Source organism: Prosopis cineraria, unplaced genomic scaffold (assembly GCF_029017545.1).
Source record: "Prosopis cineraria cultivar Desert tree isolate PC_DT_omini unplaced genomic scaffold, ASM2901754v1 PC509, whole genome shotgun sequence".
NCBI lineage: Eukaryota > Viridiplantae > Streptophyta > Magnoliopsida > Fabales > Fabaceae > Prosopis > Prosopis cineraria.
Genome location: NW_026555834.1, coordinates 18,382 through 32,657, shown reverse-complemented (window position 1 = coordinate 32,657; position 14,276 = coordinate 18,382). Strand labels below are relative to the sequence as shown.

At 29.3% G+C, this 14,276-nt stretch overlaps 1 protein-coding gene across 3 annotated transcripts; it reads left to right on the top strand.

The window, feature by feature from the left end:
* Nucleotides 1-3,184: 3,184 nt before the first annotated feature.
* On the top strand, nt 3,185-10,058 carry LOC129297383 (protein NCA1-like). 3 transcript variants are annotated; one of them, XM_054935714.1, is made up of 8 exons: nt 3,189-3,347; nt 3,990-4,332; nt 4,428-4,656; nt 5,061-5,206; nt 6,976-7,063; nt 7,168-7,314; nt 8,520-8,669; nt 9,366-10,058. In XM_054935714.1, the coding sequence occupies exons 2-8, from the start codon at nt 4,004-4,006 to the stop codon at nt 9,435-9,437; spliced, it is 1,161 nt and encodes a 386-aa protein (XP_054791689.1). In that variant the 5' UTR covers nt 3,189-3,347; nt 3,990-4,003; the 3' UTR covers nt 9,438-10,058. The 3 variants fall into 3 exon arrangements, with proteins under 3 accessions (XP_054791691.1, XP_054791689.1, XP_054791690.1); XM_054935715.1 differs by having other exon boundaries at nt 3,224-3,281; XM_054935716.1 differs by lacking the exons at nt 6,976-7,063; nt 7,168-7,314; nt 8,520-8,669; nt 9,366-10,058 and adding an exon at nt 5,384-6,969 and having other exon boundaries at nt 3,185-3,347.
* The last annotated feature ends 4,218 nt before the right edge of the window (nt 10,059-14,276 follow it).

The following is a 14,276-nucleotide window of genomic DNA, read 5'->3' as shown; positions in this document are numbered from 1 at the left end:
TTGCAAATTTTCTGATCACTTATCCATTTCTTTTTTTATTTTAAATTAGGAGCATTATATTTATTTAACAAAAGACATAAATGCCACAAAGGTTTCAAAAAACTTTTGAAGAATTATTATATTTCACAGGATTTCATTATCTTTTAAATATTTTAAGGAGATTTTTTTGTCATTTTCCAAAAAATATAGTTGTCATATCGTGAAATATATTTTGATGATAAATGATTGTCAGGTCAGTATTTTTTATTATTTAAATTAAGAGCACATTAGTCTTAAACTTCTACGCATCCCATTTAAACTATCAACAATTATTTTTTTAAAAAAAAAATCCCCAAAGAACAGACTAACGGAAAGTTGTCATTAAGGATTGGTAAAGAATTGATCAACATTTTTAATTAGCGTTGGTATTAGTGGAAACGGTTATGACTGGGGAAGTATGAAGACTCAAGTTCTAAGGGCCTATTTGGTTTTTATTCCCATTTTTATTTTTAAAAAATGTTTTATAATACAGTTTTTAAAATTATTAAAACAAAACAAAATGAAAATCTATTTGATTATATTAATTTAAAAATAATTTTAAAATTAAAAATAAATTAATATTGATGGTTATAATGGTTAACGGTGGTGAATTATGATAAAATTGGTGAAAGTAACTGTAATTTTTAATATCAAATGTAGTATATTTTAAAAATAAAAAAAATTTAAATAAAATAACTTGAGATTGTTTCTTTTTTTGTTTTAAAAAATAAAAGTTAAAATAGTTTTGAAAATAATTAAATGAAAAACACTTTTTCATACAAGTTTTAAAATTTTTCTGTTTCAAAAACAAAAAAAACAGTTTTCATAGAAATTTTTTTTTAAAATGTAAAAACAAACAGACCCTAATCCTCTGTTTGGATGGGAAAAAGTTAAAAGAAAAGAAAATGAGAGAAAAGAAAATGGAGAGAAGAGAAAACTGGAAAAAAAAATATCACCACTCCTTTTTGTTTGGATGGATAGGAGAAAATAGGGAGAAAAGAAAATGAACAGATATCATAATAACTATAATGTCCTTATATCAGAATATATCATGTTTCATGTAATTATATTTGTGAAAATAAATTAAAAGATAGAAATTATATTAAAATTAACATAATCAAATTAATTTAAAATCAATTATTTGTTAAAAATATATTTTTATATTATATTTTAAAATCAAATAATTAAAATTAAATTAATGTAATTCTAGACACTTGATCTAGCCAATGACTAAATTATTTAATTAATAGTTAAATTAATGTAATTCATAACTATAAAAGTTAAAAATTATAAACCAAACTGTTTAATTAAAATTAAATTAATAAAATTAAGTAGTCTCCTGAGAGTTAGAGCGCGAAATAAATAAGAGAGAGAGAGAGGATAGACGGTAAAAAAAAATTTTACTTTCAAAATCTCTCTACTTTTGGAGGAAAAAGTTGGAAGGAAAAAATAATGGGTCCTACACCTTATTTTTCTCTCACTTTTTCTTTTTTCTCATTTTTTATTTTCTATCCAAACAAAAAAAAAATCTGTTTTCTCTCCTGTTTTCTCACCATGTTTTCTTTCCTTCCATATTTTCTTCTCAATCAAACAGAGCATTTTTGAGGCATTTTCCTTCGTGCTGTCTCTCTCAAAATATCTTCATTCATACTACTTTTTTTTTTTTTCCAAACATTATTCAATCAATTAAACTTCCAAAATCTTCAGCTTGGTTCCTTTGGTGGTCTGTTCGATTGAAGTCTCTCATAAATGGTTAAAACAATGAATGCAAATGTTTTGAAAGGGGGACAATGAGAAATGACAACTTTAGTCCGACTATTAACTAATATGAAATAAAAAATGATTATTTCTTTCTTTGTTTTTTTTTGTAAATTTGTAATCTTATCCTATATATATAGTAAAATATGAAGTTTTTTCATTGTCCATGGAACAGTGAAAACAATAATATCATGGATCCGCCATTCTTTTTTTAAAATTCAATTTTTTTTGTTATGCTTATATTTTTTACTTTGTTAAAAATCAAAGCATGTTTGACTATGACTAATAATATCTAAATTTATTTTTATACTATATTTTTGAGATATAATATTAACATATTTTATATTTATATAATTTTTACATTATTCTTTAGTTTACTTCACAAGTAATAAGTTCAGAAATAAAATAAGGTGCCTATATTTTTAGCAAGCACAAAAGTAAAAAGAATATTATAAAAGATATAACAAATTTTTTTTATTCAAAAATATCTCCTCTTGGAAAAAAATTTAAAACACGGTTGGATATTCATGTGAGCACTTTTTTAATAGGATTAATTCCTTCTAATCTTCTACTATATCTATCTCTCATTCATAAAATAATAATAAATTGTTATTAAAATAATTTATTATATGTTTGGCGGCGTATGGATAATGAATCTTATTGGTGGGGGGTTTTTTTTTTTTAATATGCAGCAGTTTTTTCACATTTTTTTTTTTACGATCATAATCATTTTCACTTTGTTTAAAAACAGTTATAATATATTATGACCTATTAAAAATAGACAATATAATACATACAATATAGGACTCAAGTTTTATCAAGTCAGAACTTTACATAAAGATACATATTCATGTGAAGTAATTTTTAGAGACAAATAAAAAAACGAGTTAATTTCTTCTTAACCCTGTGTATCCCACGGGCCATTTTATAGTTTATAAATGAATAAAAAATAATTACTTCTGTTTTGAAAATGGTTATTTTAATTGTACTTAATTGATACATAAATTTGTCAAAAAATCATTTTTTAATTCCATTTTAATTAATAACTCAATTAAAGTTGTCTTTTTTTCAAAAATAAAATATCATACAAGCCATCTGAAACTAAATAATAATTGTTATATTTTATGATACTTAATTATTATTTATATATTTTATAGGTATTTTTTTTATCATTTTCTGAAGTTTTCTTATTCCAAAATTAATATAAAAATTACGAAATATTAATGGAATTGGGTACGTGACTGATTAATATTGAAATTGCCACAAGAGAGGTGTCACATGTACTGGCTTTGCCCTTTGCATGATTAACTGAATATCTGTTTAGAATAAATAAGAAAGATTATAAAACTAAACCAAATTAATTTTATATTTCTACTTAACTATCTATATCCATTAGAATGATGCACTACCTTCCGCGTTTCCAAGGATTTTGCGTTTTGCCTGCAGGTCGAAAGCACAGACGAGAGAGAACGAACAGCCCCAACACTGTGACGACGTCATTGAACGTGAGAGCATCGGCGATCCATTTCAGGCGAATCTTTCATTTTGAGGGCTTTAAAGTTCTAACTCTGGTTTATCTCTCTCCCTTCCTCACGTTCGGTTCTGTGATTTGATTTTTCTTTTCTTCGACGACTTAAGAAGTTGGTTAATTTACGGTTATGATGCGTATTTTGTATACCCAATAGTGTTCATGTGGTAATTTGGAAGTTATGTATGTCTATTGAAATGATCTTGATGATATAGCTTGTTGATTCTTTATTTATTTCAAAAGAGGTAGGAAAGTGGCCTATACTTTGCAAGATGTAGGTGCAAATTTATTTGTTGTACAATTGGATTCGTGATGATAACACAGTTCAATTCTAAAAAAATTTTCAAGTTCGGAAAGATTGTTGAAAAGCTAGCCTAGTACCCAAATGATTGCTGTCCATTCCACTTTGCCTGATTTATGAAAAGTGATAAACGATGTGTCGCGGTTCTACGGAAGCTTGAGAATCATAAAAAATTTATACAGAATATGATTCGTTGGTAGAAACTCGAAGGATATTGTTTTTGCGGTTGAAAACTATTGAGTTCCTTTTCTTTTTTCCCTTAACGTAAAGTTGATGCGCTTGTTATGGAATTGATCAATGATGCAGTTTTCATAAGCTTTGTAAATTCAATTGTACAGGAAGTTGCTTCAAATTTGAGTAACTAAACTTATTGTTTTTGTGCAGGTTTGCAATCTAAGATGACGCCAGTGTGCCCTTTTGTCAAAGCTGCTCGTCCTGATGATACCTCTTCAAAAAAATCTGGGGAAAATTCAGTTAAGCATCAAGCTGCGTCTGAGAGTAAGGCCAAAAAAGATTCTAACAACTCAGCCGGTGCTTCACCAAAATGCCCTTTTGGATATGACTCCCCAGCAAAAAAAGAGTCTGACAGCTCAGCTAGTGCTTCTCCTAAGTGCCCTTTTGGATATGACTCCCAAACATTTAAGATTGGTCCTCTTAGCTGTATGATATGCCAGGCACTCCTATTTGAAACTAGCAAATGTGTGCCCTGTTGTCATGTTTTCTGCAAGTATGCTTCCCATGGCTTTTCTTGCTTCTTTATTAACATTCTTATAGCTTGTTTCTGATTTTTTTCTCTCATTTTTTTTATATATTTGAAATTAGGGCATGTATATCACGCTTTAAGGACTGTCCGTTATGTGGGGCTGATATTGAGAAAATTGAGCCTGATGCTAATCTTCAAGGTACAGTTGATCGCTTCATTGAAGGTCATGCTAGGATCAAAAGGTCTATTAGTTCAGACAAAGGAGAAGAAACAGAAGAGAATAAGCCAGTTATATACGAGGATGTATCTTTGGAAAGGGGTTCCTTCTTAGTGCAACAGGCCATGAGGGTAAGTATGGCTTTTACAAAGATGCTGCTAAGCTGCATACTGTTATATTGCAATGGATTGAATGGAATTGCTCCTTAATTTTTTTTTTTTTTTTTTAGCGGCACAAAAGTGAGGAACTTTTCATATTGCTCCTTCCTAGTTTTCATTTATTTATAAGTTATTTATCATCATAATGGCAATGGACAAATGATGACAAAGGTGACAACGAATAATGACCTTAAATTATAATTACTCTTGCTGCATGCTATTCTGATTGCTGTGATTGGATGTTTTGGAAAGCATCATTGTGGGGACATACCATGCAGGCAATGGGGGGACATTGCTATGATGAGTTTTTCTGTATGATTTGGGCAATGTTATGCTGCCTGACAATGAGAAGTTTGTTGCTTGCAATTCAACTTTAGGCATTCCGTGCTCAGAATATAGAAAGTGCCAAATCAAGGCTCAGCCTCTGTGCAGAAGATATTCGTGGCCAATTAGAAAAGATTGGTAACACATCAGAATTATGCTCACAGCTTGGAGCAGTATTAGGCATGCTTGGTGACTGCTGGTGCGAATTCTATATTTTATCTTTCTGTCTCTTTTTCTTGTCCATATGCTTCTTATATCACTTGATTTTTTTGGCCAAACTCTTATCTTCCTGTTTGTGTACATATCAATCTGCTTTGTTTTCCTTGCATTCTGATTTTCACCTTTCCATTTCTTCTTTACTTGGATTTATTTGTAGGATATTTTCACTTTCTTCCATCGGACTATCTTTCAAAATTGATACCTTAAGAAGGATGAAATTTTGTACAAGTATAAAATATCAGGCAGAACTCCCATTGATTGAGGAAAAACAAATAACGATAGTTAGAGGTATGAATGCATGTCTGAAAAATGATGAAATGATTCTAATAAGAATACTTCTTTTTTTAATAAAAAACTCAGCCAAGGCCTGGAAGAAGTTACAAAAGAAATGAACCAAAAATAAACTAAAGCCTAGATAGTGCTTTGCAAATCTGGAAAGAGACTGAGTCATCCTTGGTGAACCTCATCGACCACTTTAATTACATGACCAGACTGATGAGTATTTTTGGCCATAAAATTGGCACAGGAGATACATTCATGAAAAGCATGGTGTAGTTCCACTTCTCAGTTATTCTAACAGGAATACTGGATGGAATTAGACATAGACCAAAAGTAGTAGTAAGTAGTGCTTCTGTAGTACTTGGTTCAAGGCTGCGTTATTTTGTTTTTCTCAAGTATCTTTGCAACTAAAGGCCCATGAATAGCTTTATTGAAGTGTGGACATAGTACAAGCTCAATATGCCTTATGTTGAAATTTCATTTGATTATGTATGATTAAAGCACCAACGATTGAACTCTTAACTACTGGGTTACAATGGCTTCAGTACTATGCCAAGGATTATATCAAGTGGAATCTTATATTGTTATGTGAAGGCCATGAATAGTTTCAGTTATTTGCTAACAATTATCATCTTCGCACCTACCTCTGCCTTCCAAATGAGTTTGCCCCCTTCTTTTTGGGTTTCATTATTCGAAAAGACAACCACTATTTTAACAATTTATTTGTGATGGTAGCCCAAGAAGATTCCTGTAAACTTCCGCCAGTAATTTGGGATTTTATTATTATTATTATTATTATTATTATTATTATTATTATTATTATTATTTTGTATGAAGAAATGAGGAGAATTTGGCCAAATGAATGAGTGATTTGTAAAAGTCATATTGTTCTATTTTATATTGGTAGGTTAGTATATAATCAAGCACTCTCAAGTTTCAACGTGTTATGTGAACTGCAGAAGGTAGATAATTAAGATAGGAAATTCTGCTGAAAGTAAAGAACGAAGAACAATTTCAAAACTCAGATTAAATGATAAAACCTGCTATTGGACTATAATAATATTTTAAAAGCATCCCCAGTATCTGTGATTGACCATGTGAAATAAATTGAACTGCTTGTTGAGTTCCCAGAAGAGCAGGTAAAGCTTGTTTGAAAAGTTTGGTGAAATTGATCAAGTGGTGTTTGTAGTATCATTGAAAACTATGGCTATTCCTGACCCTTTGCCCAACCACTTACCCTTCTTTGCCAAAAAAAAAAGCTTGATGTCATGGTTTTGAAATATTTTTAAATGACAGTCATTGTATCTGGAACATGGACAGCACTAGATTATTAAAAAAGCAATGCAAGCCTTCTTTCTGTGTATAGTGTTTACCTTGCCTTATAGAAAAAAGGACATTATTCCATGACGTCAAATGCTTATTAGCGGCCAATTGTGAGAGAGATGCATGCTGACTTTATATCTTCCGCAGCCGAGCTATGGGGGATGCTAGTTCTTCAGTTGCTTATTTTGAAGAAAGTATTGAATTTCTCTCGAAGTTGCCAAAAGATGACTTGGAGGTTATTTCATTAGAACTTTTTTTAAGACCATGTTTGTACACCACATAATCATCTTTTGTTAATTTTATTTTTTAATTTATATTTTTAAACTCTTCTCCTGACAGATTACACATACACTCTCTGTTTCTCTGAATAAAATTGGAGATCTTAAATATTATGATGGAGATTTAGAAACTGCAAGATCCTACTATTTTCGGTCTTTGAATGTTCGGCGTGATGTAGTCAAGCATCATTCAGATGTTCCATCCCAGGTTGGTTACTGCTCTGTCTATATTGAAATTGAGCTATGAAAGATTAATACAATGTCTAAATTGCTTTTGGTGCATTCTTGGCTTTGCATCTATTGACTTGCCAAAATATGTTACATGGATGTTCTTGATTAGAAATTTGCATCATACTTCATAAAAGATAATAATCCCTGGGATTGTGAAGGATTTCTGGATTCCATACACTGCTTTTCAAGGGGTATATGCTGTGCATTTAGCCATTTACTGACAATAAAAATTGAGTTTACATTAGATGTTCATTTCATGGTTGATTTTTTTCCTTTTTTTTTTTTGGGGGCCCAAGGCATATGAACGGATGCATTACATTTATTAGGCATTGGCATTGATTTGTGTGTTGCATCCGATACTCTACTGTTATAGAATTAGTGAAGAACTCAGTCTGCAACCTTTTTTCATTATAGGTAGTTATATAGCTTGTCACAGACAATTATGTATTGCGCAAATACCTCTGCAAACAGCAGGTGAAAAAAGCAAAGATATCTGGCAACTATGGGCAACATTGGCCCTAACAAATATTCCCGAAAGGAGTTTTATTGAGCACGGAGACTTTGCAAATTGAATGTGTTTCAGTTTCATCTTTGCTTCCTTAAATTAAGATATCAGATTCCTGGGTGTTCTCTGCTGGTTTGAATTAGGTTGTTAATTATTTATGGAAGGGAAAGTGTACATGGTCTTAGCCGTCACAAGGGTATAATAAGTTTTTGCTAACTATACTACGTTTGGTCCCCTAGAAATAGCCAAAGAAGCTGGTGTAATCCCTTTTTAAAATAATCATAAAATATATTGGCATGTTTGAATGCTGACCGGCAAAGGTACACTTTCATCTGAGAAGAGAAGTATAATCCAAAGAATCTCGGATTAATTTTAAAAATATTCTTTTTCTCTGTATCCATATTCTAAAGAAGCTTTGGTGATGGTAATTTTGGTTGGCGGTTGACATTTCCATCATTTCTTTATTCTAAGTTTGATGGTAAGACTGAATATTTAGAAGTTTTATCGCCCCCCCCCCCCCTCCAAAACTGCTAACCAATGTAAAACCGCTCAATTTTTTCAAGTGACCATTCAATTTAATAAAAGGATTACATCCAAACTGTTGCTATAGATATATATGTTTCTGCACCTGAACTGGTTGATGTTGATGTCAACACATTATTTGTTATATCATTCAGGTTCTAGATGTTGCTGTTTCTCTTGCAAAAGTGGCAGATGTGGACAGGAATCTGGGAAACGAAAGTTTGGCAACGGATGGATTTCAAGAAGCTATTGACTTATTGGAGAAGTTGACACTGAAATCTGAAGCCAGTGGCCTTGAGCAACGTGTAAGTTTTTATCTATTTGTCCTGCTATCTTTTATTATTTTGGATAAAACGTTATATTTATATTTTAGCCAAAGAAAGAAATACTTTATCGTATAATTTTTTTCCATTTACCAATATAATACAAAAGTCTCTTGTCTTCCATCCTTACCCCATTCCACCAAATGATCACATTTATGTTTTTCTATTCTAAAAATAGGGGAGAATGACAATAAAAAGTCCCAAAATTGAGAATTTGTAACAGTTAGATTCCTGATAAAGTTTTTTGAAAAATAAGTTGCAAATATTGATTCAAATAGTTACAAACAAGAATCATAATTATAAATTGAGAGTTATATTTAGAATTTAAATGTCTTATTTGCAATTAAAATTCCTAAATTTTTAACTGTCTGAATCAATATTTACAATTGATTTTATAGAAAAAATTTTTGGGGACTTAATTGTCATAAATTTATTGTTTTGGGATTTTAATGTCATTGTCCCTCCTAATAGAGAATGACGCCAAAATAAAAAGAATCTCACATCTTGCTAATTATCATTTTTTTTCTTTAAATCTCTTTAAGAATACATTATATTCATGCATGTTTATCAATAGAGAGGATCCAGGTTGCTATTTCCTCACCACTAAAGTTCTTTTTCACTCTTATATCTCCATGTTAGATCCTGAAATAACTTACTTTATTCTCTTTTCTTTTATAGCGACTTTCGGTGCTAGAGTTCCTCAGAAGCCAACTTGCAGATAAACAAGAACAAGCCGAGGCAACAGTCTAAGATCATACATACATATATCTTCCCCATGAGAAGGCAGGCTTCAGTTTCGGTTGCATAAATGTGTTTCTGTAAGCCACATGCAAAATCTGTAAAATAAGCTCCACGAAACAGAGAAGATCCTCAATTCTCATCTAGGAAGAAGAGCTTTCAGGGTAAAAGCTATGTATTTCAGGCCATCCCTAAGTCGCTTTATTAGATGCCACTTCTGAGATTCCACTCATCATGTCTATATCCTTCTGTTTCTCACCTTTTTTTTTTAATCGTTTCTCTTCTTAGTGTACAAGGGACAAATTGTATTTCGATTCTCTGTGGTTAATGTATTAACGTGTTTCTGAAGTGTGGTTGAGTGTGACACACTATGCGAGTTGCTGTGGAGCCCACTTTCTCTCCTTTTTATTCGTATCTCTCTTCTCTCTCACGTTATCGGTATATGTTAGATGCATGTAATCTTAGAGGATCTTCACTTGGACAAGTTATTCTAGTTGGGTTCTTCTCTTCATTACCATGAGTGATTGAGTGAGTAAAATGTAATGTGTAAGTTGCAGTATGCTATTTTGACGTTGAAGCTGGGAACAGAAGTTATAGCTAGTTGGAAGTATATGGAATATTGTATAGTGATCATTGTGCCCTTGATAGTCCTCTTTGGTAAGGATGTTAACATGTTCAGTTTGACTTGATTTTGAAGAAAAGTCAGAGCAAATCAAACCAATTGATTTACTATAGTCTGTGACCTATTTGGTTTTTTTTTTTTTAATTGGTTTTGATCAATTTATGACAGTTTGGTTTAGTGTGATCAGTTTGAATTGGTTTAGAACATTCTTACTATTTGGTTAAGGATGTCTCTACAGCTGTTCTCGACATCCAAATGGAGCATTATGCTACAGATTCCCTTTGAACATTATTCTAAAAGCTTGTTTGGTTTTCTTGATGTTTTTTTTAAAAATTATTTTATAGATCAATTCTTTAAAATTGTTTTTCAAAAAAAAAGTAAAATGAAAATTTGTTTGATTTTGTTAATTAAAAAATGTTGATAATGATAATGTGGTCATTGGTGATTAATGGGGATGATTTAAGATAATTGTTGGTAGGTAATTTATAATAATTAAGTGTAGTGTGTACCTAAAAATGAAAAAGATAAAAAGAATTCTAAGACGTTTTCCTTCTTTTTTTTTTTTATAAATGAAACATAAGAATAGTTTAAAAATATTTATATTCAAAATGCTTATTTAAATGATTTTTTTTATTTTTTTAAAATAGAGAATAAATTTTGGAAAATAAAATCAAACAAGACCTCATATTGTAATTTTCTATAAAATTTGTCTATGTTGTTTTATATACTTCATATGCTTATTCTAAAATAATTTCTTTACATGTTTCGCTTGCAAACAATTGCTTATAATTTATATTCAATCAAGTTATGACAGCCATTCTTTACATGTTTCAATTGTCATTAAACATGTCTTTCCCCTTTTGGAACAATCAATTAGACGGTGAAGAGCAGTAAATTTTTATTTTAACAAACAGTGAAAAAAAATCTACTTACAATACTTTTATAAGAGATTTTGTTAACAAAAATTTTAAAACTATATGCTAGTCTAATCTAACATCAATTGTATTAATATTTTGTTAACTATTTTAAAAAATTTGGCTAAAAAACTATTTTCAAATATTATTTCAGACAAAATTTTTTGCAGAACAACTATACTAAACCTGTAATCTATCGAAGTCGGTATACATAAGTTCATATGAGCATTGTTAATGATATTTTTTAATCAGAGGAGTACCTATAGTCCTTTAGATATTTAATTTTTTTTAAGAATTTGTATGAGTGATTTGGATTTATCTTTTTGGAGATGCTTTCATTGAAAACCAAAAGTAAAATGCAGAATGCAAATGATCTTTCAATTAAGTTTTTTTCCTTCTTTTTTTTAATAACCATTCAAATCAAAAGTTTTAAAAAATTAAAATTTATATCATCTCAAACCAATAGAAATTATCCAAGTTTTTCAATCGATTTTTTTTTTTGCTACCAAAATTTTCAATTTATTATATTGAACAATAACAAACTTTATTTTATTAGGTGAGGTCGAATATATGAATTGTATTATATCATTATACTTTATTAGCAAGACTTTGAGAATATTATTAACTGAGAGATCTCTTCTAATTTATCAATTGAACATTTAAATTCCTATTAAAAGAAATATCTATTTAATACCCATTGTACTTCTAATATGATTATTTTTAATAAAAAGATATATTTCAATAAAAAAGATACAAGAATATCTTAAAGGTAGACTTGTCATGTGTGTGTGTTTGTGAGTTAGCCCCAAAGGAGGCCATTGATAAAGTAGATGCCAATTTGATGAAAAGGCACTGAAAAAAAAAGGGAATAAAGAATGGAACTTCACATGGGGTTATTTTTATTCGACTATAAAATATATAAATTAGAAACACATTATTTAGGACTAACTAAATATCAATGATGGAACTTCTTATAAATTTATATAAATGTATTGTTGGTTCCAAGTCTTTAATTTTTCTTTTTCTTTCTTTCTTTCTTTTTTTTTTTTTTTTTTTTTTTGGGGCACTACTCTGTTTGCACGTAAAGAGAATAACTTGGACTTCAAGCATGAGTTTGCTTTATTCATCAATATCCTCTCACTTATTAAAGATATGGAAAATTTTAGTGGGGTCCTTTTGACAAGCTCCTAAAATTTTAAAATTTCTTTACACATAAAGGGACTGAAATAAAATTAAAAAATTAATTGAAATAATTTTACTGTTTTCAGTGAAACTAAATGCATAAATAAATCATGTAAAAAAAATTAATAATTGATGTATGAAAAATAAATAATTGATATATTTAGAATTTGTAGCTTTCATTAACAAAATAACATTACTATGAATATAAACAAGTAAAACTAAACAAATGAATAACTTGTGTGAGGAAAATGAATAATTAATGTATAAAAAATGAACAATTAATATAGATGGAATGAGAGTTGCAAATTTATGGTGATGTTACTCTGTTGATAAGTCATAAATTTTACCTACATCAGTTATTCATTGTTCATACATTAATTGTTAATTTTTCTATAAGAGTTGTTCATATGTCAAGCTTCACTAAGGATATACAATCATTTCAGTTAGCTCTTTAATTTTATTTTAATTCTCCACTTGTGCAGTGAAATTTCATAATTTTAAGAGTTTTGATTAAATTAAGTATGGACAATAGGGTCCTCAATGAAAATTTCCCTTAAAGATAGGGAGAATTACGTCCCAAATAAAAAAAAATTAATTGTTTACCAGTTTTGTTCGCTTATAAATATTGAAATTTTACGTGTAAATATAAAAAACTGATTTATAAATGGATTGAAGAAATCATTAAATTTTTTATTTAAGGCCTGATTCTACATCTCTCAAAGATATAGCATCTAACTGCCCATAGTCATTTGGATTCTGTCGTTCACTTCTTTTATTTTAACAACTATTTTTTTATATTCCTTTAATACTAATTTTTATAAATTATAAAATTATGTGTATGTGTGTGTTTATGTGTATTTATACGAATGCTATGAACTTTTTGGGCGAGTCAAGGTTAGGTTGAATTACCAGCACAATTCTAAATTCATTCACTCATATTCACAAATACAAGAAAAATCAATATAATTGCAAGTTGCTGTGAAATATTTGTTTTCTTTTTTTGAAAATATAAAAAAGTTTAGATTACCAGGACCAAAATAGGTCTAAAACTCAGCAATTAGAGAGATCAAAAATTCAAATTCACGCTTTTATAGTGTATGACTTGCATAGGCATTATTGGCTAAAAAAATATTTGTTATTCATATTACATCTATATGTATTAATATTTTCTTTCATAAATTGGAGTCTTAGTAGAAATACAATCTGATAGTAAGTGACACAAATAATTTAAAAATTCATAGGCTTCACACTCCTCTTTCCCCTATATTTTTCTGGGCTTGTTTCTATTTTTTTTTTCTTGTTTTGATTGGGCACTGGTGTAATCTAATACGACTCACAATTGAGTGATAAATTGAAGACCTCTCTTAATGAAATTCAAAATTTTGATTTATTACATTGTGAAGAATTAGTGGTGTTTTTATATTTTTTTTTCTAATATACTGTTTTTGCTTTAATTTGTAACGGAGAACGTAAAATTAATACTGATGAATAAGCACATAGGACTATATCTATGTAGAATGTGGAACAAATCGACTCAAATGTTTAGTTTAGATGCCGAATGAATAATTCAAGTGACAAATAAAGAATAACCACTAAAACGAACCCTAATATTAGAAAAAATTATCATTCAAAAAGAAGAATAAAATTTTGCTTATAAAATTTAAATTGTAATCAATCGGGGTTTGGTATTATACATGTTGTTAAAACCGTTTAATTGATATATATATATATATATATATAGGGTTAAAAGGCAAAAATACTCTAGAATTTTTTCTTTAGGAGTGTCTGACATTCTGGACTTTTTTTTGAAATATTTTTACCCCATAAGTTTAAAAAATAGACATTTTGTTTCATCGTTAAAAATTTCTAACATTAACTGTTAAATTCAAATTTGACTAATGATATTTTTACCCCCGTTTCTTCTGTGTTTTCCCGTTTCTTCTGTGTTTAGTTTTCATTTTATTTTTCGGTGAATGCTTTAACTTTTTTTCTTCTAACGAATAAAAATAAAGACCAAAAAACACAATAAGGAAGGAAGGCAAAATTGTAAAATATCCTAATCAAACTTTAGTTAATGATTAACGTTAGGGATTTTTAACGGTGGGACAAAAATGCTTTATTTTTTAAACTTCT